Source organism: Myodes glareolus, chromosome 9 (assembly GCF_982192425.1).
Source record: "Myodes glareolus chromosome 9, mMyoGla1.1, whole genome shotgun sequence".
Lineage (NCBI taxonomy): Eukaryota > Metazoa > Chordata > Mammalia > Rodentia > Cricetidae > Myodes > Myodes glareolus.
This window is the reverse complement of record NC_142034.1, coordinates 69,139,171-69,165,742: the sequence shown is the minus strand read 5'-3', so window position 1 is coordinate 69,165,742 and position 26,572 is coordinate 69,139,171. Positions and strand designations below refer to the sequence as shown.

Below are 26,572 nucleotides of genomic sequence, written 5' to 3'. Positions count from 1 at the left end.
CCAGGGGCAAGACTGCATCAATCACCCACGGGGTCAAGTTCTGGCCAGAGGAAACAGGTTCGGTTCTCGCACCAGCACAGGTCTTCATTTCCCTTCAAGCCCCATTCTGTCTGAAGGGAGTTGTTCAGCTGTGTGTTTCTGTCTCATACGTGGGAGTCGCCTGATAAGCAACAGCTAGTGAATGCAGCACTGTAGGAACTTCCTAAGCCCTCTGACTGTCCAGAGACCATCAGTGGTGCTGGGCTTGTACACATCACATGGTGAGGACACAACTGCCCGGGACCTCTCTTCCTTCCCCCATCCCGTTACACAGACAAGAATCCAGCTAGTTTCTGCTCTAGAAACTCGAGTTAATCATCCTTAGACTGTCAGAAGAACCTGCTGCGTGGCCCACTGGAGGATACAGATCTACAGATCTTTCCAATCAGTCCCTTCCTCTCCAAGGAATTTCGGGAATAGGAGCCTGAAACATCACATTAGCACATCTGATCGGAGCAAGATTCATAGAGTGTTCTGTGGCTTTTGAGGGTCTAGATTTTTTTTTTTTAAAAGCAGGTTCTCATCATCATACAATTTTTGCTGGCCTATAACTATGTAGATCAGGCTGGCCTCAAACTTGTGGAGATCTGCTCGTGTCTGCCTCCCAAGTGCCGGGATTACAGGATGGATGACTCAGCTACCTAGAACTTTCCCTTGGTGAAAATGTATCCTTTTCCGTGGGGTGACCAAAGCTACCACATGGTTCTCAGGCACTCGAGGTGCGGCTGCAATGATTAAAGAACTAATCCACCCCCTGCAAAGTCTCATGTAGCCCAGGCTGGCCTCCATCTCACTATGCAGCTGAGGAAGACTTTGAAATTTTGACTATCCTGCCTCCATCTCCCCAGTGCTGGGATCACAGGCTTTCTCCACCACACCCAGTTTACACAGTGCTGGGATCAATCAACCCCAGGGCTTTGTGTACGCTGGGCAAATGCTCTACCAACTGAGCTACACCGCAGCCAGGAACTGAATGAACTCTTCACCTGTTAAATTAGTGCTCACAGGAGCCAAGGCTTCCCTGTGTATGAGTGTGTGTCTAAGTGTCTGTAAAAGCATAATAGTGGGCTTGCATCCATGCAGGTGTGCACAAAGATGCCCAAGTATCTGTGGGTCAGGGGAAATAAAGTGCCTGAGACCAAGACACACACACACCATCACCCAGGACGGCAGTTTCTAAGTCGTTACTTTTTATTTTGAAAGATTTGTCAAGCTCTTCACGTCGTTGTGAGAGTTTGCATGATTAATGAGAAGCAGCTTTTTCATGAAATGCTTGGAGGTGAACAAATTCTTAGCCTGCGAGATCCGACCATTCCATTGACTTGGAAGTTTCTCTTGATTAGTAGATGGTTACTAGCAGGGGGGGGGGCATGCTAGAAACTTCATGATAGCCGTCTAGATGTGAAAAATCAAACCATTTCACCAGCTTCACTTTCTCTACGTTACAACTTTCTACGCCTTCCTCTTGAGTCTTGCTTCCCTGAAACGGCCTCCCAGTGCCTGGAGCCCCCAGGAAGAACCCCGAAAGCCCATTATCAGTAGGAGAATCCTGTGAGATGTTCTGATCCACCCATATTCCCATGGCTTGCCAAAATTCGAACCAACAACCCAACACAGAAAGAAACTGCCTAAAGAGTGGAGGAGATAGTGAGGTCTTGGGCCGCTGGGAGTTCGCACAGCTCCGGAATATTCTTGCAATCGTTGACCTAGGCTGCCATGACTGGGTTCTGACTGGTGGATCCTCGGGTCTCAGAGCATCCTTGCCCAAGTTTTGTATCCTATGTCTGTCACTTTCCTTTACCTACCTACGAAACACCTGGGGAAGACCCCAGGTAGCCCCCACCCCAAAATGAGATCAGCAGAGTCTGGGTGGGTGAGTGTTAGAGTCAAGAGGAAAACAGGAATGAAAGCTAAAGATACCTCATGCTTGTGTAAGGCAAGCTCGTGTGACTCCATTTCCAACATAGCCAGTGAGACACTGGGCCGTGGAGGGGACGAGGGGGCTGTGGATGGGCCACGCCCCAGAGTCGAGTTACATGGGAAAATGCCATGACTTAGGTTATAGTATCCTTTTTTTTCTTCTTTTAGCACCGTTAATGTATTCAGTTAGATCTATGTTAGCACCTTATCCCCAGGCAGAACAGCCGACCATCCAAACATTTTAAACAAAGGGGGAATGGTAAGGGGGACATCAGAGGGAGAGAATCCGGGACTGCAGAAAGAGGTGTGAACTTAGATCACCAGGTCCTTGTTGATGTCCTCTGCAAAGGAAGAAGAGTTAGAGTTAAAAGAAGGTTCTGCCACATGAAAGTAGAAGGGGGCTGGTTAGGAAGAGGAGGGGGCAGCAGGAGTGGGAGCAGGAGGGTAATGAGCCACAAAGATGATCAAAATATACTGTGTAGATGTATGAAAATGTCATAATGAAATCCATCATTGTGTATAATCTCTATGCGCTAATAAAACGGGGAGGCTGGGTGTCCGTCCTAGGGTCCTAGGGTCTGCTGGATTTCCTCCCATCCCAGCACCAGTGTCCAGTCAGGGTCACTGAGAAGAGGTTGAGCGGGACCTTAATCCCCCCACTCTAGCCTGTTTCCATCTCTTGAACTGGCTGCCAAGTTGTACTTCCTGTTTCCTCTCCCGAGTCAGCCAGTTCCCAAAATAACGCTTCTGTGGAGGACTAATGTTTAAAGGTCAGGAAAGAGACCTTCAGGGCACAAAGACAGCAAATAACAGGCAAAGGAGACAGACAGGACAGACAAACGCCAGAGAGAACCACCAGAGCGGAAGTGACGACATTCCATCCCTCAGGGGCACATCTTCACCCAGAACCCCAACACTTACGCTCCTTGATGCCAAAGCAGCCGGCCCATTCATCCAGGGCGATGTACTTGTCATTGTCCAAGTCACAGGTCTCGAAGAAGCGTGTGGTGCAGTGTTCCATGGGGATGAGGGGAGCACGCAGTGGGGCCAGCTCAGTGTGGGACAGGTACCTGGCAGAAAAGAGAGGGGAAGGGTGTGAGCATGGGAGAACCCATAGCCCAATACGGGAAGCCAGTGGTAGAAGTCCAGGGCTGGCATCCTGGCTTTACCCACAGCTCTGCCATGGACCTGACTTTACCACAGCTCTGCCTTGAACCTACAATGAAACCTACAATGCCACACTACCCACTCTGAGCCTCAGTCTCCTATTCTATATGACATGGAGAGGAACTGGCTGTTCCGGTTCTGAGTCTCAGTGGCTTCATTGTAAGGGTCACTTGAATTCCCCATTGAGAATCTACCAGTAAAGGATTGGGGGAAAGACTCAGTGGTAGAGTATTTGTCTAGAATCATCTAGTAAGGGGCTATGGTGTGGGGTGGCTCAGTGATAAGAGACCTTCCTAGAATTTCCTAGTGACAATCTTGCCTAGCATGTATCTAGCATGTACCTGGTGATGTCTCTGACTTCTGGGAGGGGCTGAGCCAGGACTGGCTTGGCAGCGAGATGGAAGGGGTACAGGACCTTCTTGCGTCCTCTGTATATCACGCAATGAATGAATAAAGGATTGCCCTCTGGAATCCCTCTCACTGTCCTCCCTGCTGGACTCCAGGGCAGGATCTTTTCTTCTTTTTCTTTCCTTCCTTCAGAATCCCAACTAATTGTCCCTAGAACACTAATACCCGCAAGGGACTTCAGGGGATTCCATGACTCCAATGTTCTTCACAGGCTCCTGTTTGCAAGAAGCATCACACAGAATCTGAACCGAGCAGGCCCCTCCTTCACTGTTCTGTAAGAAAACAGGCTCAGGCAGCTGCAAGGCCACCAACAACTCTGACCAAGAGGAGATTGGAGCATTTTCCCAGCCAACCAGCCCCGGCAATCTATCTAGAACTTTCTCTAGGCCACTTGGCTCATGGGATCGGGATGTCCCCTAGGACTCTCCCCTTCATACTCCCGTGTCACTCAGTTGGATCCTAGCCACAGCAAGAGCTTGGGAGAGGAGCAGCTGAGAGCTTCCCAGAGCCTAGGAGAGCCAGGCACTGGGGGCGGGGGTGTTGACCAGCAGGGTGGGCAGTGTCCTGGCGCATAGCCGGACACAGAGCGAGTCTTCCTGGCCTGGTTTCTTTCTCCCAGACATGCCAGCAGGGTGGCCCTGCCTGTCCCCTGAGTGATCACCTGTTTCTGACATTCAAAGCAAAGAGCCAAAACGGCTCCAGGAAGGATCGAGTGAGTTGCCTCTTTGGGAGCTAAACAGGATCTCTTACATTCATGGCTGCAAAAGGAGGCCAGCAGTGACAGCGGAGTGTGTGTGTGTGTGTGTGTGTGTGTGTGTGTGTGTGTGTGTGTGTTACACAGTGTCAGCTCAGGTACTGCCTGTCCTCCGAATTCCCTGCAGTCTCCTTAATGCCCTGGTCACCACCCAAGTCAGGAATTTGCGATGTGGAAGCCATTGACTGATTTTTGAGGAATTTCTGGGGCCAGGAGCTCTCCATGGAGCTCAAACTCAGTCTGGATCTGGATCTGGGACATGGCTACTGGGATGATGGCCGTAGTTTGTTGAAGGACCGCGAGCAAGCACGAATGAGACATGAGCAAGGCAGCTGTGCCTTGGCCCTGGGTCACATTGGAGTCTGTTCCTGGATGCTCTCTCTCCGCAAACATGGGTCCCCCGCCCCTGCCTTCACGGGTGCAGGGATCATTCTTTGTACTGACGGCTCCTGCTTCTCATGTTAGAAGGTCTCAGGGTTTTCTTCCTCCCAAGCCTTCATCTCTTCTCAGGTTACTCGTTCCATCTGCTCTAACCCTAAGCAGACCGTGGAGTCTTGAGCCGAGGGGCCTTACAGACTCATCTCATACCCATACCAGCCTCAGTCCAGGCCAGAACTGAGCCTATGGTCCTGAGGACCCTGACTCTTACCCATCACTGGGGTGCTGGTCCAGCTGGCCAAACTGCCAGTGGACAGGGAAGATGTACATGTTGTAGTTCTTCTCGAAGTCTCGGGCCAGCAGCTCCACGGAGTGATCTCCGGCCTCCAGGCGCTTCTCATTCTCATGGATCTTCTTCACCTGTAGGTGCAGAATCATAAGGTGACCAAGTGTCCCAGCCCCCTCCCCTCTGTGACGAGAGGCCAGTCAAGGCCAGAGCCCACAGTGAGAGGAAGAGAGAGGCCCTAGTGGGAGCCAGCAGCTTGTCCATAGATGGGGAGGTCATAGGACCGCCTGCCTCATGCCACCGCCGCCTAAGGAGGCTAAAGAAGAGGCTGAGAAATCAATATTAGGTCTCTGGCATGGGGCTACGTATGCCCACTAAAGGAGAAGACCTGTTGACTCAGATGGAGAAGGAATAACAGGGTTATGCTTTGGGTCCGTCTGTTACAGACCTTCTCAGAGCCTCCAAAGGCAGCTGGAAGTTTGTGTGCTGGAATCCAAGGTGAAGGCACCCTGCAATGTGGGGCCACCTTGGGACCTGGTTCTAAGAATTGGCCATAGATCCCCATCAGCGGGGTCCAAAGAGATCAAGAGCAGGCAGAATGGTCCAAGCTGGGAGGAGGCCACTTACCCGCAGCTTCTGCTTCTCAGTGAGGAGATTGTTGCCCTCATCTCTCTCGTACAAGGTGACCAGGACATTTTTGAGCCAGTCACGCATGCGCAGAGGGAACTCAGTCAGCTCTGTATCCAGGCAAGGGGGGATGTCTAGGGCACAGAAGACAAGATTAGTCAACCTGGCCCTGCCAGAGTGCAGACACACTACCTGGCTACTCTCGGCTTCTTGCCCTACTCCCTACAGGCACTTCACTGGGCAACCTTGGCCATGGACCCTCTGTCCCTCTGAGGCAGACCCTTCTCAACGTCTTTACGTGGTAAGTAAAGAAGACTGCATGGGAAAGCTCAAGGGTCCTGAGGCTCCCCAAGTTGCACCTAACCTAATAGGGCACACTGCCACCCCAGATGCTCTTGCATCTTCCTAGGTGATGGGTGGGATGTGATCTCAGCCATTGGAGGCCAAACCCTGGAAGGTACTTGAAACAACCTCTATCCATAGAGGTCCAACATAGCAACAGTGGGGAGAAGGCTCAAGAGTATACAACCCCCAGAACCTCTTTAGAGATTTTAACCCCAGAATATCACACCTCGAGATTTCGTTCAGGCTCTCCGGTCATTGAACTTAGCAGTGAGCAAGAGAAGGCTCTTGCTTGCAGTCAGAGTATCAGACCATCAGCCTGCACCCAGTTAGAATAGATACCGGCGGGGAGGAGAGGGCAATCTGGTGCAATCTCTTTTGTTACTGTGAATCCAAAGAATGTACCTTTGAGGCTAGGACCACTGCCATCCGGGAGTGGGAATCCCCACATGGAGCTGGATGAGGAGGGGGATGGCCTCAGAGGCATCAGCATCCACTTGTTAAGGGCTCCTTAGAACATGCCTCTTGTCACGTCACGGCCCAAGCCTCCCTGCGCACTTCCCCCACCCTGTCTTCTCTAAGGCTCTCTAATCTATGCCCTTCCTTGCACACTCCAGCCCTGTTATTAAGAGCTCAGGGCTAACTATTGGGACATTGTTTCCTGCCCTCACTTCCTACAGCTGAAAACCTCAGGCTGGGGAGGGGCTCTCCTTTGTTTGAGTTTGGTTCAGTTTGGCTTGCAGAGCAGGGGGATGAGATCTAGGCCCTTGTGCACACCAGACAATTGCTCTACCACTTAGCCATAGTCCCAGCCCACAGGGAAGGATGTTCCCTATACAGAACATGCTATACACAGCTTATGCTGTCTCGTGGGCACTGAGTGGTTTAGGAGACTCATATGATAGGGAAGCAGAATTTGTGCTTGGGTCACTAACAATGAGCCAGGCAGAGCTCCTGGCATCTCTTCAAAACCCCTAGACTTCTAGAAAAGGGGGACGAGGAATATGAGGGAGTGGGGAGCTAAGGGTCTGTGCCAATACAGAGGAAACAGAAGGAAAGGAAAGGTACGCCCCTATTTTTAAATGTAGTTATTTAGTTATTTATTTTGGCATAGATGTGTGTTCACAGTCATATATGTATGGGCACAGGTCAGTCTCAGATATCACATATCAGGGGTCATCTGACTTACTTTTTGAGACATGCTCTCTCTCTCTCTCTCTCTGTCTCTCTCTCTCTCTCTCTTTCTCTGACCTGGTGCTCACTGATTAGGCTAGGAGGACTGGCCTGCGAGCCCTAGAGATTCTTCAGGCTCCACTTCCCCAGTACTGGGAGCACAAGTGTGTGTTATCACACGTAGCCTTTTTACAAAGGTTCTGGGGTAGAACTCAGTCCTTAGGCTTGTATGGCAAGCACTTTACCCACTGAGCCATCTCCCCAGCTCCAGGCACACCCCTATTTGAAAACCATCCAAATTGAAAGACATTTAAAATACCCTGCAGGCCCAGATCAAATATAGTTTTGATTTTACTGTCTTGAAGCAGGAAGGATTTGAGTTAGCCTTATGAAGGATCAGCCTTGCCTGGCAATGGTGGCGCACACCTTTAATCTCAGCACTCAAGAGGCAGAGGCAGGAGGATCTCTGTGAGTTTGAGGCCAGCCTGGTCTACAGGGCAAGTTCCAGGAGAGCCAAGGGAAACCCAGGCTCAAAAAAAAAAAAAAAAAAAAAAGGAAAGAGAAAGAAAAAAGAAAAGAAAAGAACATCCTCAATCTTCTCTAAAATGTGCCCCTATGACAGTTAAGTCTCTTCCTGGGAGAAAAGAAGGCCTGAATTTATTTTATGAGTGAGTACACTGAAGCTCAGAGAGAGGAAGACATTTACCCAAGATCACAGAGAATACGGAACCGTCTCCCTGAGGAGAAGGCTGGAAGGTGTGAGGACACTCACATTTGCATGGCCCAATGTAGTCCAGGTGGAGCTTGTGACCCTTCTTGGTGCCCTCCAGGGTGCACTTGGTAGCAAAGAAGTGGCAGGAGGAGTCGAAGGTCTTGTTGTCGTTGCTGCACACCTGTTGACCAAGCACAGGGCACCTCTCCTTCATTCCCAAAGCCTGACCTGGTAGCCCTGTCCTTGCTCATTTCAGAGATGGGGACACAGGAACCCAAACGATGAATAATAACAGCCAAGTTCTCACACACAACGTGAATCGGAGGTTGGGGAACAGAAGCCCACTGCGGTAGTTTGAAAGAAAGTGGCCCACATAGGCCCATAGGGAGTGGCACTATTAGGAGGTAATGGCCTTGTTGGAGGAAGTGGTCCTTGGGGACGAGTTTTGGGGACTCAGATGCTCAAGCCACGCCTTATGTGGCAGTTTATTCCTTCCTTCTGTGGATCAAGGTGCAGAATTCTCAGCTCCTTCTCCTGCACCATGTCTGCTTGTGTGCCACCATACTTCCCTCTGTGATAGTAATGGACTAAACCTCTGACACTGTAAGGCAGCCCCAATGAAATGTATTCCTCTCTAAGAGTGGCCATGGTCATGGTGTCTCTTCACAGCACTAGAACGCTGACTAAGATAGTCGCTCAAGATCCCACTGTTCCCCCATATGAGAGCTAGGGGTGATTCTGGAGCAGAAGCGTATCTGAGTCACTGTCAAGACATGGAAGGTACTTCAAAGAGAGTGAAAGAAAGGGCTGGGGAAGACGTGTCCTTGCATAAAGAACACTGCAAGCCAGGAACCACTATCCTTCCGGAAGACACAGTGGGGCAGGTGAGATAACTCAGAGAGTAATGACACTCAAGTCAGGAAGTGGGGGCGCACACCTTTAATGCCAGTGCTCAGAAAGCAGAGACAGATGGAGCTCTGTCTCTGTGAATTCAAGGCCTGCCTAATCTATGAAGCAAGTTCCAGGACAGTCGGGGCTACATGGAGAAACCCTGTCTCAAAAAACAAAACAAAATAAAACCAAAACTTGCCACCAAGCTTACTGAACCGAGTTTGATCCCAGGATCCTCATGGTAGAAGAAGAGAACTGGCTGCTAACACAGACCATGACATACACACATGTAGGCACACACACAAACATATGAACACAAAGAAGGAAGGAAGCATAAAGGTGTCCATGGCCTGGGGCCTGGAGCTCGGCTGATGACATTTCCCTAGTCGTTCACTGAGCATGGGCTGCCTGCAGAGGTGCTTTAGGCAGGGTACCCATGCTTCCCGGTGGGAGTCTAGAATTGGTCCACACTCAGCTATGGGACCAGTCCCTGGTAAAACCATTTTTAAAGTGCCGGAGCTGAATAGCTTGCTGCATGGTAGGTAGGTTCTCTATCCCAGATTCAAAGCCTTATCCCTTTACTGTTTTATTTTAAGACACTGTCTCACTACATTGGCCAAGCTAGCTGTAAGTGGCAGGGCCAAGTCTTGAACTTTCAACTTGTCACTTACTCCAGCCTCCCTGTGCCTGGGATAGGCCTGGGCCACCAGGGTTTGCTCAAATAAAACCAGCTCAGCAGGTAAAGATGCCACATGATGGAAGGAGAGAACTGCCTCCAGCGGGCTCCTCTAAGCAGGCGCATCACTGCACCATGTATGGGGCTGGGTAAGAGAGAATGCTGTGTGATCCTCCTGGATGAAGACTCCTGGGTGCTGCAGCCTCTCTCTGCTTCCCATGTGATCCAGACGACTAGAATATGGGCTGGGGTGAACCTCCGCTGGGCTGACTGACTCACTGAGTCCTGCTGGAAAACCTCTGGTCATAGAGGAACCAGAAAGAGAGGCTGAGGGCTAAGTAAGAGCAGAGGCCTAGGTAGGAGCACCCTTTGATAGGGGAAGAACCTGGAGTAGTAAAGGCTTACACATTGCTGTGGGGGGAGATTGCAGCACCAGAGAGCCGTGGGATGGGGTGGAGAGAGTTAAAAGTGAAGCTAATAAGAGAACCTAGACAACAAAGAGGACGCTAAGAGAGACATATATAGATCTACTCTTTGTGGGAAATAGAAAAAGACAAGATCTCTTGAGAAATTGAAAGCATGGGATCATGGGAGAGGGTTGAAAGGAAGGAGGGAGAAAGAGAGGAGAGTGGAGAAAAGTATATAGATCAATAAAACAATTTTAACAAATGAAGATAATATTTGAAGCCCAGAAGCAAGGTTTGTCCTGGAAAGATATTTAAAAATAAGCAGCAAGATTAAAAGTTTCTGGAAGAACAGTGGTACCAGGTTTTCTGCCCTGGACCAGATAGTCCCTACCACAATAGTTGGCCTAAGTAAGCATCCAAAAAGTATTTGCTTGAATGAATGAATAGGTGAGTGTGTAGAGGGATGGATGGATAGATGGATGACTATATAGATGAACAGAAGGATGGAAGGATGGATGGATAGATGGTGAGCTTTAAATGGTTGAGTAGAGTGAGTGAAGGGGTGGTTAAGTGGGTGGGTGGATGGATAGATGAATGAATGAACAGATGGGTGAGTAGATGGCCAGATAGATGGGTGGGTGGATGAGTGGGTGTGTTGATGGGTAGCTGAGTAAGTGGACGGATTCATGGGTGGATTTATAGTTGTATGGGTGGATGAATGCATAAGAATTAGTGCATACATACATGACAGATGTGTGGATGGGTGGGTGGATGGATACATGGTAAGTGCACGCTATTGGAGATAGAATGGATAGGCCTAAAAAATAACAACGCTAGGTCCTTGGCACATGCCTGGCATCCTTTAACAAATGCAGGGCAGCTCTAGGAGTTCAGGACTCTCTCTTCCTTTTAAGTTATGAGGGGATCAAGACTTAGAACCTCTCAGCACCTTGGCTAAGATCTCACAGTTACCAAGTGATGGAGATGGGGTTGGCAGTGAGCCTTTAAGCAGACCCTAGACCCCCATCTAGGCACAATGCTTTGCTAACTACATGCAATACAGGGCCAGCGGGATGGTTTAACAAGTAAAGGTGCCTGTCACCAAGCCTGATGTTTAAGATCCTGCACCCCACATGGTGGAAGGAGAGAACAGACCCCAGCAAGTCCTCTGACCTCCACATGCATGATACACATACTCATACACACATAATAAATAAAATGTAAAAAAAAAAAATAATAGGGCTGGAGAGATGGCTCAGTGGTTAAGAGCATAGCCTGCTCTTCCAAAGGTCCTGAGTTCAATTCCCAGCAACCACATGGTGGCTTACAGAATATTGTTATTGTATGCATAATAAATAAATAAATAAATAAAACCATTTACTTCTTTAAAAAAAAATAATAATAAAATTATGAACGAGAGTGCATTCCATCTGAGATTATGTAGCACTTAGTGATCAAGTTCAACACAGAGTCTGGAGCCTGGTGGTACGAGTAAATTCTTTTGGATTCTCATCAGTGGCTGGAAGGGTGGGGCCAAGGAGGCCCTCAACTATGATTCAGCTCCTCTTTCCTGTTCCGACTGGTTGCAGGGAGAGGACTTCTGAGAATGGAGCTGCCCGGCTAGGTCTCCCATGCCCACCGATTTCTTAACACATCGAGCTTTGCAGGGCGCGGGTCCCTGCTCTTACCTTCTCAAACTCGCCAATGGGAGCAGGGCAGGTGGTGGGGTCCTGGCACACACACATCGGGGTGTTGCTCTCGTCCAGCTCACACACCTTGCCATGTTTGCAGTGGTGATTCTGGCAGGGGTCTGGAGGACAGAACATAGTGTCAGTTTATCAGGATGGCACAGCCCCCTACACCACAGATGGAAATTTGGGGCTGACAACTTTTTGCCGTACTAGACTCCCAACACCAGAGATTTGGGCATCCCCCAATTCCCTGTGCTCAGTCATGGAGTTTAGAAAATATTTGACTCAGTCTGGGGATTAGAGATTCAGTTCGAGGTCAGGACTAGGCCCTTTTCAGAGGGCTAAAACCTCAGTCTGGGACTCAGAAACCTGGGGTGCATATGGATCTCCCAGAGACTAAAACAACACCTAGATTCTCAGTTCCCTGCTGAGCAACCACAGTGCAGCATTTCTGGATTCAAAGCATTTTCTAGAATGACTTGGAAGACTGAGCTGTTGTCATGGATTCAGTGAGCTATGAGGTCCAACGGAATAGAACCAGGTGTCCCCAAAGGAAAAGGAAGAACCCAGGTCCACTGTAGACAATGGGCCCAGCTTCGACAGGAAACAATGGCTGGGCACAGAAGAGGAAAAGGATATGACTCAAGACCCCAGCCCCTGCTTCAGTAAGCCTGCCCAGCTCTTTTCAAATACCCTTAACTGTCCGCTCAAGAAAGCTGAAGTGGGTGCTGGGGATTTGAACTCAGGTCTTCATGCTTGGGAAGCAAGTGATCTTACCCACTGGGCCATTTCCTTGGGGGCTTCCATCTGCACAATTGCTTTGTTAAGATATGGAAGCCCTGCTTCAAATTCAACAAGGTTTGAATCTCTGCTTCCAAACTCCACGCCTCTCATCTGTTGGACCCAGATGCCTCAGCCTGTGGACTGAAGCCTGGGGCCCTGAGTCACTCCCTCTCTACTCGAGGCATTAGAATTGACGTCAGGCTTCTTCCCTACACCCCTGCTTCCTTGGATCAAGTAGAAATTGAGTGAGTCAGTCAGCTTTTTCAGATGGGCTCCTGGGAGGAGCTCGAGTCCAGACTGAGGCCCTGGGGGAATCTTGGTGACCAGATGTGACCATGACCTTTGTGGGAATGTGACACCCAACTGTGGAGTTTCCTCTGCCCTTCACAGCTTGGATGGACTGGTTATAAATAAATCTATCCCAGACTCCCCTAGCCTGAGGATTCCCAGCTGGCCCTCTACAGCTGCCAGGGCCCCACAGTGCATCCCCTTGGTCAGAAACCTCCTGGGCCATGTCCTTGTGTCTCCACGTGGGCAAGGGCCATCTAGATGTGCCAAGTGACAGGGAAGAGACTTACTGTCAGCCACCACCTCCTCGACCGTTTCCTCAGCACCGTCCTCAAACTCTCCCATTTCCACCTGGACTGGGTTGGCACCCACAGGGACCTGGGCATTTAAGAGAAAGAATGAGAACAGGGTTCCCCACCCCATCCCAGTCTGGGAAGAGAATTGCAGAGAAGAAGAAGGAGCCTGCATGAAGCTTCAGAAACCCACAAGAGAGTGTGAGGGACACACTGGGAAAATGTAGGCTGGGCCCAGACCATAGGGCAAATGCTAGGGTGGAGAATTGTGATGGAATCCTATATTTATTATTAGTCTGTTCGCTTTATTATTCTTTATTAATATGGCTAGAGCCCCAAAATTCCATTAAGATGAATCAGAGGCCTCCAAGATGTTAGGACAAAAGGCATACCAAGACCTTTACGCCTACCAGGCCCAACTGTGTGGTTCCCTTTTCACAACAGGGAGACTGTGGATAATAATGGAAGAAATATGAAGCCCAAACATTTCTGAATACTCCCAACCTCGGGGCTCAACTGAAAGTTTGGGGAACAGTCGGGAGTGTCTGGGGATGATCCAGTTAATATCTGGGCCCTGTGTGCACACAAGAGGAAGTTATACGGACCATTCCAGTGAGGAGCCCCACTGCCCTTGCCTGGATGGGCCAAGGAAGGGACTAGGCAGAAGGGGGCCAGGGGTGGGGTCACCACCGACACACCACATACGTACCCCAGTATCCTCGGCCACAGTTTCCTCCGCCACTATCTCCTCCTCAGGGGCTTCGGTCTGCTGCTGGAAAAGAAAACAGGGTTCAGAGAGTTGGTCAAGGTCACAGCCAGCTTCCTCTCTGGAGTGTCTCAGGCTGGGAACACAAGCCTGGGGTCACTGAGGTCTCAGGCTGGAGCACACAGCGCAACTCCACTCTCCTCTCTACCTTCCTTCAGAACGTTTGTTATTGCATTTTAATTTAATTTGTATGCACGAGTTGTACGTGTGGGATGGAGTGAGCACCCACGCCACAGTGAGGTCACGTGTGAGAGTCAATTCTTTCTTTCCACCGTGTGGATGGGTCCCGGGGCTCAAACTCAGTTTGTCAGCTTGGCTGCTGAGCCATCTCCCTGGCCCCGTCTTTATTTCTTTTCTTTCAAAGTATGGAATAGTTCATGTATTCATGTGTCCCCTTGCACCAGGGTTGTGCCGATCTTTTCTGTATCATTTCCGTTTTAGTCAATCCACTACTGAAGCAAGCCCTTATCTCAATATTTCATTTCATTTGGGCAGGATCTTGCTACAGAGCTCAGGCGGGCCTTGAACTGGCCGATTACGTTTTCGCCTTCCAAAAGCTGGAGTCATGGGCTCAAGCCACCAGACTTGGCTTTTACAGACTTTCCACCAAACCATTATTTTATTGACAGGAGTGTTTTTGCTGGTCAAGTCTCAATACGGTCTGAAAACGAAAGAGACGGGTGAACTCCCTTTAAGTCACAGATGGGGAAACTGAGACCCAGACAGAACGAACACACCCTCTGTGACTTCTTATACATTTCCCACCTTCCTTTCTATCATGTGTGACCTTGTTTTGTTTTATTGTTACTAGAAAATTCCCTCCTAGCCTTTCAGACTCCAGGAGATCAGGTGGGGCCTACACAAAACCTTGAGGCCTCTGATTGACTGCAGTCGCTTCCAAAATTGAAAGTAACCTCTCCAAGTCTTCAGTCAAAATCTGCCTGCCTGACGAGTTTTGGCCAGAAACTGCTATCAGGGAATGCCGGATTGAAAGAAGCTGTTCCTAGCCAGGCGTGCTGGCTCAGATAACCCAGGAATGGGAGTTGGAGGCAAATTGTACATAGTGAGCAAGGCCTTGGGGGGAGGGGGGGTGCTGGGATCTCATTTGGCCAGATTGGCTCTCTTTGAATATGTTTCCTTTTTGTTTTGTCTCGCTTTATATCCAACACATTCCCTAAAGTTGGAGTAAAGGTCACCTCTGGTTCATTTTGATGGCAACCTCCCCCACTCCCAGGAAGCCGGCCCAGGTCCAGTCTTACTCCAAGATTTCATTGGAGCCGCCTTGTCCCAGGCCTCCAACAGCCTCCGATGTCATGATCTCTGTCTGCATCTTCTCTGCGCCCCACAATTCAGCTGGAGCCAGTTACTTATAATCAAATAGCTTCATGGGTTCAAGCCAGCCTGTCCCTTTCCCAGGACCTAGGGCCTTTCCCAGCTTCCCCCCCATAGATAAGCCTTCAGATTAGAGGCCAGTTCCTGCTAAAGGACCCTGAACTGCCGTGCAAGCTCTGACCTATGGGTTACAGGGAGTTCGCTCTTTTGGAACCTTTACCCAATAGTTTCTTCCCATTATTTCTCCTAACCTGGCTGACTTAAGAAAAAGATATATTTTTAAAAAATTTATTTATGTATGTATTTTTTACGTGTATTGGTGTTTTGCCTGCATACATGTCTGTGTGAGGGCATGGGATTCCCCCTGGAACTGGAGTGACAGACAGTTGTGAGCTGCCATGTGGGTGCTGAGCTTTGAACCTGGGTCCTCTGGAAGAGCAATCAGTGTTCTTTCCTGCTGAGTCATCCCTCCAGCCCCCCAAAACAGATATTTTTAAAAATCTTTTTCTAGATTTCTTTATTTTATTTTATGTGTATGAGGGTTTTGCCTGCATGTATGTCTGTATATCATATGCACGACTGGTACCCACAAGAAGCCAGAGCCCCTGGCTGTAAGCCACCATATGGGTTCTGAGGACTGAACTTGGGTTCTCTGAAAGTGCTCTTAGCCACTTTCTAACCCTATTTCTTTATTTTAAAACAGTATATCAGGTAACCCAAGTTGTTCTGAAACTCACTATAGCTGAGGATGACCTTGAACTCCCGACCCTCCTACCTCTACCTTCCAAAGGTTAGAGTTATAGGTGTGTTCTATCAGGCTGGGTTTATGCAATGCCGGGGACCGAACCCACGGCTTTGTGCATGAGTGCTAAGCAAAGCACTCTAGCAACTGAGTCACATCCCAGGCCTGCTGTCTCCTTGAGCACCCAGAGCAGGTTCAGAAACTGGAGAAAATGGGATGAGTCAGAACTCAGACAGCATCTTTGGGTACTTACAGGGGCTGCCAAGGCCCTCCCGGCCAGGCAGAGGAGAAAGAAGATCCAGGCCCTCATGGTGCTGGGAACCCTGCGGGGAGGAGAGAATATGGGGTCAGTAAGAGACACTTCCTCCTGAGAGATGGAAGGTGACTTTGGATGGGGGGTGTTAAGCATTTGGCAGTGAAAAGGAAGCCTCATTTGCGGCTAAGATGCCCTTTGGACCTCTAAGACCCATTGTCCTACTTCTTCAGCAAGAAGCAGACCTGGCCTGGGGCCTCCAGGGGAAACCGTGCAGCTGCAAGTGAATGGTATCGGTTTGTTTGCTTCGAGGCCCTTCCCACCTCCCAGTTTCCTGCTATTGAGGATGAAGGTACAGAATTTCCTATTTATGGTCACGAGATGAAGTCTCCATTCTAAGTACATTGATTTTTGGTTTTGGACGTGTTTGGACAAAGACAATGGGTTAAAAAGTTTGGGCTCTTGTTCCAAGACCTTTCCCCCTCTCATTCCTCAAGCTCTCTCTCCTCTACTCCTCCCCTGACTTTTACTCCCCCTTCCCTGCTTCCCTTCTCCCTCCCTCTTTTCTTCTACCTCCATTTCCCCCTTCCCCTTCTCTTCTTCCTCCCTCCTCCCTCTCCTCTCCCCCTCCACACTCCCTCCTCCTCAACAAGAGAGGAATCAGGGACTATGTGATTTTGAAAACAAAGCTCCATGCTCTGGGGTGGTGGAAACCTGAGATCTGCCCAGAGGGACAGCCTTCTTTGGGTCCTCCAGGGAAATCACCCAGCCGTGCCCTTGTGTCAAGCTAAGACCTAGAAAGGCCCCCTGATCACTGCTCTGACCCAGCTTTCAAGATGTTAAACTCTGAACTCTCCAACTCAAGCCAGGAAGGGACCTTGGACCAGACCTCTGCTGGTGACTCAGGGACCTGTGGTGGGGACATCTGACTCCTTAGGCTAACCAGATGGGCTTCTGTTACCAAATGGATCTAGAAAGTTCTTCCTAAATCTGCCTCCCTCAAGCTTGTGGTCTACTCTGTCTCTTTCCACAGACACACAGAGCAAGCCTGCTCCCTCTGCCACCCAAGAGCTTTCAAAGGAGCAATGGCGATGCCTTATCTGCCTACCCAAGAGTTCCCTATCCGCCCCACCAACCCTTGCTTCTTCACGCTTTTTCATTCTCAACTGGCAAAACTTGGTGCTGGGAGATGCCTTGGCAGTATGGGCAGAGCTACAAGGTTTGGATTGAATGCCCAGGTTCTCACTCTACCTCGATATTGTCTCCCTGTATGGATTAAATTCTTTGTTCCCTCTAAACCTTGGCTCCTCTGTCAACAGAGAGGGCTAGAGGAGGCCAACTTTGAGACGATGGACACAGTCTTCAAAACGCTTACAATAATAGAAGGTTGGGAGGGTGGCAGAGGAGTGGAGTACACGCTTAGCTTTCAGTCCCTGACGCCAAGCAAACACAAAGAAAACTGGCCTTGACATAGCCCCTCCTCTAGCATCTACCTTCTTCCCTTGGATAATAGTCTTTGAAAGAAAAAAAAAAGAGTCTAGATTCCCAAACATCTTAGAGTTGAGGGTGTAGCCCAGTAGTATCATGTTTGGCTAGCATGCACAAGACCCTGAGTTCAATCAATCTGCAGCACCATGGAACTATTCAGATGGGACCCAAGTAGCAGAACAGGCAGAAGAAGAATAGATCATAACAATCCTGCGATAACTTCAGCTGGGAAGAGCCTCACCCCCTACTTCATGGTGAGGACTTGAAGTAAAACTGTAAAGAAGTCAATGAATTGACTTGGAAGCTTGTCGTTGCTTCAGGACAGCTCTGCCTGGCGGAAAGGTCTGGCCTTCTTTTTTCTAGTCAGCTTCTGGAACATTCTTTCCCCTCTCATAGCTGTTCTCTTGTTTCCCTTCTTGCTTCTCCGTTTGGAAAATGCGAGTTCAACATCCTCTGTATGCGACTTTTGGCAGATGGGACAGGAGAGGGGGTATCAATGAGGACCTTGTCTGAGGTTGTTTGAAATGGAAAGGTCAAAGTGGGGCTGTCAGCTAGAGCCCACACGTCACCCACTCCAGGCTTCAAAAACAGAGAAGTCCAATCACTGGAGAGGTAGCCAGGATAGGACCAGAGATGTCATGCCTTTCGGTTAGAGAGACTTAAGGTTGGCTGCCCCGTCTGTGCAGAAGGAGAAGGAGGGGATCTGGGGACCCCAAGACTGTCTTGCCTCCATCATCCTGCTCTCTCATCTGCCCTGCCTCAGGACCCGAGTGCTAGAGTGCTTCACAGCCTTAAGCCCAGAGACTAGGTGAGGGTAGGGAGAAAACAGACATATAAACTCTCAGGGGAGGTGGGCATTGTCCACATCCCAGCTCTGCCTGGTGCTTCACCAATCCCAGAATCTTTCTCCTCTAAATATCAGGGTGAGCAGCTGGTGGGGCAGGGGCTTAACTAGTCTGGATGAAGAGCTACATCCCCTGCTTGCCCATGAGATGCATCTCTGAGGTTCTATAATGCACCTCTGGCCGAAGAGGCTGGGGTCCACTCTTCAAAGCTCTGGTCTGGCTGGGGTGACTGTTGTACCTCCAGCTAGCTTTGAAGAGTGGACCCCAGCCTCTTCGGCCGGAGGTGCAGCCACGATCTTCCAAACCCAAACCTGGGTCCAGCTTGCTGGGGAACAGATCAGTACCTTCAGAATCTTCACAAGCCAGCTTTGCAAAGACAGCCTGAGACAGGTCTTTCTGCCCAATAGCACAGAGGAGAAGAAGAGGCCTGAAGAGGAAGATCCATGCCAAGCCAGCAGCCCAGCACATGAGTGACAGGTATCAGCATGGTCTCTCAACTCTGTGCCATGTTTCCCTTGGCAGCTACCTGCTCCCGGGATGGTCATCAGGATGGTGCCCACTAGGGCCAAACTGGCCTGAGATGTAGGTAGGAAAAATGCCCTGGGCAGGGGGAGGAAGTGGAGGTGTATTACTCTTGGCTTGGTGACCACCAAATGCAGACAGCCCCGGTTGGTGCCCTGGCACCCCCTTCCCCTATTCCGTACATTGAATCCCTTTCTTCTGCCTGTATTTGTTCTGGAGAGAGCTGAAAACTCGCTGGGGCTGCCAGCAGGACCCGAAGCAGAGGTCACTTGTCTAACTCTTCAGATGGAAGAGTTGGGGTGGAAAAGTACAGCCAGCCCCCAGCTTGCTTCCCTTGAAACCCAAAGGAGCTCCTGGGAGCTCCATATGGACACAGAGATGCCACTGAGTATCGAAACCTGAGGGTGCTTTGGTACTGTGGGCTTTTAGACAGTGTTGCTCAGAACCACAGATTCTTAGGACGATTTAACTTAGGTGGAAAGTGTGTGGAGAAATGCAATCTCAGAAAACTTTCTAAGGGTCTTAGAGAGCTAGGCTGGCCTTGAACTTGATCTGTAGCCAAAGATGGTCTCAAATGCCAGATCCTCCTGCCTCCACCTCCCAAATGTTGAGAATACAGGCCTGAATCGCCACACCGTTTGGTTGGTTTGGGGTTTTGGGGATGAGGGAACTGTTCTGTGTTTTAAGACAAGTTCTCATTATGTAGCCAAAGCTGGCCTCATATCTGTGATCTTCCTGTTTCTGTTTCCTAAGTGCTGGGCACCACCAGGCTAGGTCCAGGGGGTTACTGAACCTTGAAATGCTGCCAGTGTGAAGGCCTTGTTGAATAAGCTTGCTCCAAAGAGCAGTCTCCCTAACAGACCAGGGCCTTTGCTGGACCATGTCACTGTGTCTATGCATGAAATTCAAAATGCAAACAAACAAAAAACAGGAATGGGGGCTCAATTAATAAGTGCTTGCTATGCAATCACGAGGACCTGAGTTCAGATCCCAAGGACTCATGTAAAAGCCGGGCATGGCAGCGCATGCCTGTAAGCAGAAGAGATCTGGGGCTTGCCGGCCAATCAGTCCAGCCGAATCAGCAAGATAAAGGTCAGTGAAAGACCTGTCCCCAAAACAGAGTGGACAGAGCTGAGGGGCAACAGCTGAGGCTGACTCTGGTTTCCACAAGCACAGACACACAAGCGCAAGCACACATCTCACACACACACACACACACACACACACACACACACGGAGGGAGAGAAAGAGCTCAGTATAATAGGAGGGGAATTGGGCCTGATTCCCCTAGAAACAGCCAGACACCCTTGGGCAAGGAAGCCCCCAAAGTCCTGATCTGTTCTGAACTCCTGGGTTAAGTTAGCAGATTTTGGAATGCTCCCTCTCCCCCCTGGCACCAGATTCCTTGTTTTTATTTCTGTTTCTTGTTGGAAGGGAAGTAGTTAAGAGTCACAGATGTTAAAACCTAGAATTGGTTCTGGTCAGCTCAGAGGCGGCTCCAGAGTTTGCGGCTGGACACAGCCCTGCTGAAATTCCACATAGTTTCCTAAAGTGCCACGTTTTACTTTGTCTAGACCAGACTGGAGGAGTTCCTGCTGCCTGTGCTCCCTCCAGACCATGTGACTGGGTCCTGCTGGCAGCCCAGGCTGAGTTTTCAATTTTCTCCAGAACAAATAAAGGCAAAAGGAAAGGACTCAATGTACAGTCATCCCTGCGGCATCAGGGGTGGCCACAAATACAGGGGGATAAGAAACATCAAAGTATCTAAGATGTAACATCTGGAAAGGACTAAGGGATTCCAAAAGGAGCAGATAAATAGCATACCAACCCTCCCATACCCCGCCTGTGTGTGTGGCAGACATTACTAATCAATCGTATAATCTCTTTCCCTCAAAGACTGGAGTGGCATTAGAATTCTAATACCATTCTGACAGCCACTACTAATGGCTTGCCATTGAGTCACATGACAGTTCTTTATTGTGCCTCTACTTTAGACAAAAAACTCATGGCTTACAGAAAGAAAATAACTCACTCAGATTCCTAGGACAAGGTGGCTTCTGAGTCAAAAATTCAGAAATATATAAACTTTAATTATGATTTTTTTTTCCACTGAAGTCTGAGATCCTAATGTCACAAGCAGTACAGGATGACCCTAAAAGAGCCTTTAACCCAGGACTTTATATCAAGTTCCTGGAAGGACCAAGTCACTGTCTCTGCTCATGGCTTTCCTAGTAGATATCTATGGCCCGGCAGGCGAAAGCAGAGCTGATTTGCTGCCCAACACACTCCTGGCCAAGGCGGAGGCTGTTCTCGAAAGGGTTCTGTTAAGTCACCATTTGCTGGCGCTAGCCCTGATCCTGCGCAAGCCAGTTAGCTGTCCCATGGGTCGCAAGGATTCACACACTATAGTATAGGGGAAAGTTGACTGGAACCTTCTGCCAGACTCTCCTGCCTGTTTTAAGTTGGGAGCTAAGGAGGGGCCAGTGGGAAACAACTAAGAAACTACTCAGAATTCCCATTCGTTGGGCTTTGGGCCTAATGACCAAGACACTCAGGCTGGGGAAGGCTACTGTAGGCCAGCAAAAGGAGGGAGGAATTGCTGTTAATTATGTATTATGAATGATTTAGGGTCTACAGAGCAAGGTCAGCTCCAAACTGACCAGAACCTGACAAGGTTCCAAGGATTGGGAGGCTGGACTCAGTCACCAACCTGTTGTATAATCTCAAGTGAGTTTCTTTTCTTTCTGAGTTTCAGTTTTTGAAATAAAGAGGGCACTCATCTCTCTCTCTCTCTCTCTCTCTCTCTCTCTCTCTCTCTCTCTCTGTGGGGGGATGGCGGTCGGGGGAAGAGAGGGAGAAAGAGATGTCTTCTTCATGACGGTAGGTGTGTTTGCATCCTTGATGGTGTGTCTGTATAGGTGACAAATGGCCTTCCTGACTTGGCATCTGTTGATATATAAGGATCAAGGTTTTCATACTCACAAGATGTACCTGGGGAAGGGGCATGATGGCTGGAGAACTGACTGAACTCTTAAAAATACTTACTGCTCTATCAAAGACCCATGTTTAGTTCCCAGCACCCATATCAGGCTGATCACAGGTACGTGTAACTCTAGGTCTGGGGATTTAGGTGCCCCAACCTGGTCTCTGAGGGCACCCACAAGCATTGTGCTTACACACACACACACACACACACACACACACACACACACACACACTATGTATTTATCCACATAAATAAAAACTAATTTAGCTCTGTAGACCAGGCTGGCCTCAAACTCACAGAGATCTGCCTGCCCCTCCCTCCTGAATGCTGGGATTAAAGGTGTGCACCGCCACTGCCCAGCTAAAACTAATATTTTTTTAAAGATGTACTTAGAGAATTTCTTTCCGTGTGTGGTGTGTATGTGCATGTGTGCATGCATGCATGCATGTGTGTGCATGCACGTGCATGTGTAAGTGAGGCTCTCACTCAGAGAGAAGAATGTGAGGGTGTGGCTGCATTCTGCACTTTTTTTTAGCCATGTGTGTGGTAAAGTCAGTGTCTACATATTTAAACTCTGTACCCCATGTGTTTTGCTTATTTATCTCCCCCCAGACTCTTCCACCAGCCCAAAAGGACTCGACAGGCGAGCATTCTTTGCTTCATAACCTCTGCTGTTTAAAGCTTATTTTCAACATGGAAAGCTGCAGATGGAAGTGAAAGCACAGATGTGCACTGGGTTGCGGAGCCCACAGCTGGGTGCGGGACCACCCAGAGCCAGTGCCACCAGAGCCTTCTTTCCTGATCCTCTCCTCAGACGAGAAAGGAGGCTGCTATTCAACGTGCAGGGTGCTGCGCCTTCCAAGGCAGTCAGGGCCTGGGACTGGGTTCAGGGGATATCAAGCTCAGACTGTCCCCATCTGACAGACTGGGAAACTGAGGCTAAGACAGGGAGCATCTTTCCCGATGTTACCATTGAATTATAACCCCTGCTTTTGACCAATACCTGCCCTTCCTTTCCTGTATGTGTTTTGTGTGTGTGTGTGTGTGTGTGTGTGTGTGTGTGTGTGTGTATACACAAAACCCCAACTAGCCTGGAATCCACTTACATAGACCAGGCGGGCCCCTACCTCGCAGAGGTCAGTTTCCCTATACTTTCTGAGTGTTGGGACTAAAGGCTTGTGTCACCATACCCATCTCTTTTACATTTGGAGACAAGGTCTCTCACTATCCTGCCAGGTAGGCAGGCTGGCCAGTGAGTGCTCTGCTTGTCTCTGCCTCCCCAATGCTGGGATTACAGACAGGCGTGCACCATACCTGGCTCCCCGTGTAGGGGCTGAGGATCAAGACTCAGGTCTTCAGGCTTACCCAGCAAGCACTTCAGACTGAGTTCAGGTCCCAGTCCTAATGGCCAGACTTTCTGTAGTGGAGAGCGCATTGCTCTTGGGAAATCGACAAGAAGACTCCCAAATTGAAATGAATTTAATCTATGTGTTTTTAAGTATTCCTGACAGCACTTTTACTAAGATGTTCTCTGGACCCCAAACGTTGGAGCCGCCAGGAGGAAACGGGCTTTGAAGAATCCCATCTGTGCTAAAATCTATCGGCTAGAAGCGAGCGAACGAGGTCCGTAAAATGCTTCCCGGTGCGTGCATTATCCGCTTTCATCCAGCACCTCTCCTAGGCTGTTGTTACTGCCCGAAATAGGGAGGAAGTCAGAGCTCAGGAAGAAGACAGATAGTTCAAGGTTTAACAACACCTTCTGAGCACAAACCCAAACTCCCTGTCCTGCAAAGGGCCTCACTAGAGGCTTATCACAGTCCTGGGGGCCCTGGGATTTGGGAGATGAGGAGGGGGCCAGGAATTTGCTGTCGACTCTGTATTTGGGACGGGAATGGGGTGGAATGGTGGCGTGGGGGACTGGAACTTGACGGTCCCTGACCGTTCCCAGAGTTCCCTCCCAATCAGTAGGCGGAGACCCTAGGGGTTAAAAAAAAAAAAGGTTACCGTGGCAACTCGCATTCCTCTCGGAGTGAGTCACCAGGGAGAAGAGCCTCTTGGTGGGTGGGACTTGGAGAAAGTTTCAAAAGCTGACTCCTTCCCAGGACCTCCCCCTCCTCCCCCCTCCTCCCCGCTCCCCTCCCCGTGCGGCCCTGTCGATGTGGCAGTTGATGGCTGAGTTAACTCTCTCTTCTCCCAGTCACTCCTTTCTGGATTAATCCTTGACAAATACAAATTTGTTTCTATTCTCCGCATCACCCCCTTGCACCATTCTGGGGGTCTGATATCTGTTTGGGAAGATCTTAAATCTGAAAGCTACGGACACTCGTCATCTCTTACACACACAAGCATACGCACATGCACGCACTTGCACACACACACACACACACACACACACACACACCTACACTATGCACACAATAATTTGCAGGAACTTCCAGAGACGCCCTGAAGCTATTCAAAGTTCTGTTCATGGGCTCAAAGTCTTATGGGAATTTAGGTACTCCAAAGACTAACCTTCTTCATTAGGACAGGAAGGCTAAACTCAAGGGAGATGCCTTGGTGAGATTGCCCACAAACTGTGCCTAAAGCTTGCCACCCCACATAGGGTCTGCATCTCATTCCACTACCTGCACTCAGACGGTTCAAGAAACTTAACCTAGAAGGTCATCAGTGAAGACTTTCCCCCTGCAGATATGCTCTCTGTCCCTGGGGAAGATGTCTTGTGTCTGTTCCCTTCGGGTGAGACTTCTCTTGGCCACCCTGGGAAAGTTCACAGAATAGCTCGGAGCAGACAGGCACCCCCGAGGCTGGTGCGAGTCTTGGGTGGGTTCAGCAGTGAGGTGTGAAAGGTGTCCTGGAACCCAAATCCCCCTGCTTTTCTACTCCAATCACCTCACTCCCAGGTTTGGATCGATCGTATCAGTTGATTTTCTCAGATGTCTAGATACAGCTAAAGCAACTGTCGGTGGGTTCCTGTGGTGACCAGCTCTCAGAATTAGAATGGGAACAATGGCAATCCCAGGCTGGGAAAGACAATAGCATTTACCACGGGGTGAGGTGGGGGTGGGCTGAGACTCCAGGGACCTGAGCCTTCCCGAAGGAAGGGATCAGAGGCAATGCCTCGCCTTTGCTGTTCAGATTGGTTTATCCTTCTTGCAAAGTCACGTTTGGGCAGCAGCACTCTGACCCAGAACTCTCTCTCTGTTCTCCTGGACTAGGGAGCCAGACCCAGCAGGCTGCCAGCCGGACGGACTCTCCGGGTGGTGATGGGCCAACCAGGATCAGATTCCCAGAAGAGGAGACAGCTGCCACCGAGGGTGACCGAGGACAGACTAGCGGCCTCTGCCCCCGGAGAGCCTACAGAGAGACAGTATTCTCTACAAATCGTGGCTACTTTCTGCAGAGCTACAGAGAGTTCCCCTGTGAGTGAGCAACAGGCTTCCAGCCTGTGCGCTGAAGGGAAGCCTCCCTTTAGCTTACCTCCCCCCCACCCCAGGCTAGTCAAAGGGAAGGGGCATAGGGACTGATGGAGCCTACAGAAGGACAGGGGCTGGCAGGGTGGTGCATACCTCGGCGCAGACAGGCAGGTAGGCAGGCAGGCGGCAGAACGGTCCCGGCGGTCTGAAGGGCTGCAGGAATGTGGAGGGGTTTAGAGACAAGCAGCAGGAAGCACTTGGGGCTCTGGGCAGGGTCTGTCTCACCCTCCGCCTCCACCCAAGGCCCTCCTCCTCTTCTGTCTCCTCCTTCCCTTGGCCTGCCTCCCCCCCCCTTCTCCCCAGAACCAAAGCTAACCGTCTTTTCTTTCTTCCTTCCTTGCCTTGTGGCAGACTGTGGTACCCAGACACCCTGGCCCCACCTGCCTCATCTGTTCTGGGGCTGCTGCCTAAACAGACATGAGGGTCAGGGCTGGAACAGCCGCAGAAGTCACCTAGAACAGCACCGGTCTTGTTCAGCCTGAGGCCGGCTGAGGCCCGAGGCCTGAAGTGTCCAAGGCATTACCCAAGAGACACAGCTAAAGCCAGTGTCCTGGCTTTCCAGCCGGCTAGTGAACTTGACTGAACCTTCCTGTGGACTTAGGTGATGTGCAGAAGGGCAGAGCAATTCGAGGAGTGGGGGAGTTGTGACAAAAACAAGTCCAGAATTTTCTCAGTGCCAACGAAACAAGCTACTGCTGGTGACATTGATGATGAGGTGAAGTCTTGGTCCATAAAGTCCCCCTCTAACTCTAGCGGCACCAACCATAGATAAATGAGGGATTTGAACTTGCTGGGAGACTGGCATCATCGGTACCTGACAAACACGGAGAGCAGTAATATTGAAAGATGGGAAGCAATAGCGAGGGGTAGTGGGGAAGCCATGGTTGACATAACAGGCCTTCCATTTAGATGTTGTTTGTTTTTGGACAAGGTCTCATACTGACCACTTACTTATCACGTGGTCGAGGATAACCTTGAACTTTTGATCTCCCTGCCTCTACTTCCTGGGTGCTAGCATTACAGACGTGTACCACCAAGACTAGTTTATATGGTGTTGGAGATTGGATCCAGGGATTAGCACATGCTAGGCAAGCACTCTATCAATTAATCTACATTCCCAGCCTGACTTAGACGCTGTTAAGAGACCATTTTAATAACAAGGGCACAGGCTCATGCTGGGCAAACAGCTTGTATACAACATCTGACCGAAAGTGGTCCAAGAAAGCTGAGTCTACACGTCAGCCCAGTGAACTGCCCATCCATGTGACAGCTCTTGACCGAGCACTTTGTGCCTGTCTACTTCAGGGGGTACCATAATGGATGCTGC

General features: G+C 49.8%; 1 protein-coding gene and 1 non-coding gene across 3 annotated transcripts; both read right to left on the bottom strand.

Annotated features, from left to right (window-relative positions):
• Positions 1-1,208: 1,208 nt before the first annotated feature.
• On the bottom strand, positions 1,209-25,484 carry Sparc (secreted protein acidic and cysteine rich). Of its 2 annotated transcripts, none has more exons than XM_048437737.3 (10): positions 25,339-25,484; positions 15,929-15,998; positions 13,545-13,607; positions 12,833-12,920; positions 11,469-11,590; positions 7,867-7,987; positions 5,580-5,713; positions 4,938-5,086; positions 2,881-3,029; positions 1,209-2,300 (listed from the first exon to the last, which is right to left on the bottom strand). In XM_048437737.3, the coding sequence occupies exons 2-10, from the start codon at positions 15,983-15,985 to the stop codon at positions 2,272-2,274; spliced, it is 912 nt and encodes a 303-aa protein (XP_048293694.1). In that variant the 5' UTR covers positions 15,986-15,998; positions 25,339-25,484; the 3' UTR covers positions 1,209-2,271. The 2 variants fall into 2 exon arrangements, with proteins under 2 accessions (XP_048293694.1, XP_048293695.1); XM_048437738.3 differs by having other exon boundaries at positions 13,545-13,604.
• Positions 13,961-14,062, bottom strand: LOC146892925 (U6 spliceosomal RNA). Its single transcript, XR_015003947.2, has one exon. It is a non-coding gene; the product is annotated as a U6 spliceosomal RNA (small nuclear RNA).
• Positions 25,485-26,572: the final 1,088 nt, after the last annotated feature.

What these genes read in the sequence shown, in the direction of transcription:
- Sparc (XM_048437737.3), bottom strand. Translation starts at nt 15,985, where the DNA reads ATGAGGGCCTGGATCTTCTTTCTCCTCTGCCTGGCCGGGAGGGCCTTG. An exon ending in CGAGGAGGTGGTGGCTGACA is followed by an intron (nt 11,591 to 12,832) that starts GTAAGTCTCTTC and finishes TCTGTCCTCCAG; the next exon opens with ACCCCTGCCAGAATCACCAC. An exon ending in CTGCTTTGGCATCAAGGAGC is followed by an intron (nt 2,301 to 2,880) that starts GTAAGTGTTGGG and finishes CTTCCTTTGCAG; the next exon opens with AGGACATCAACAAGGACCTG.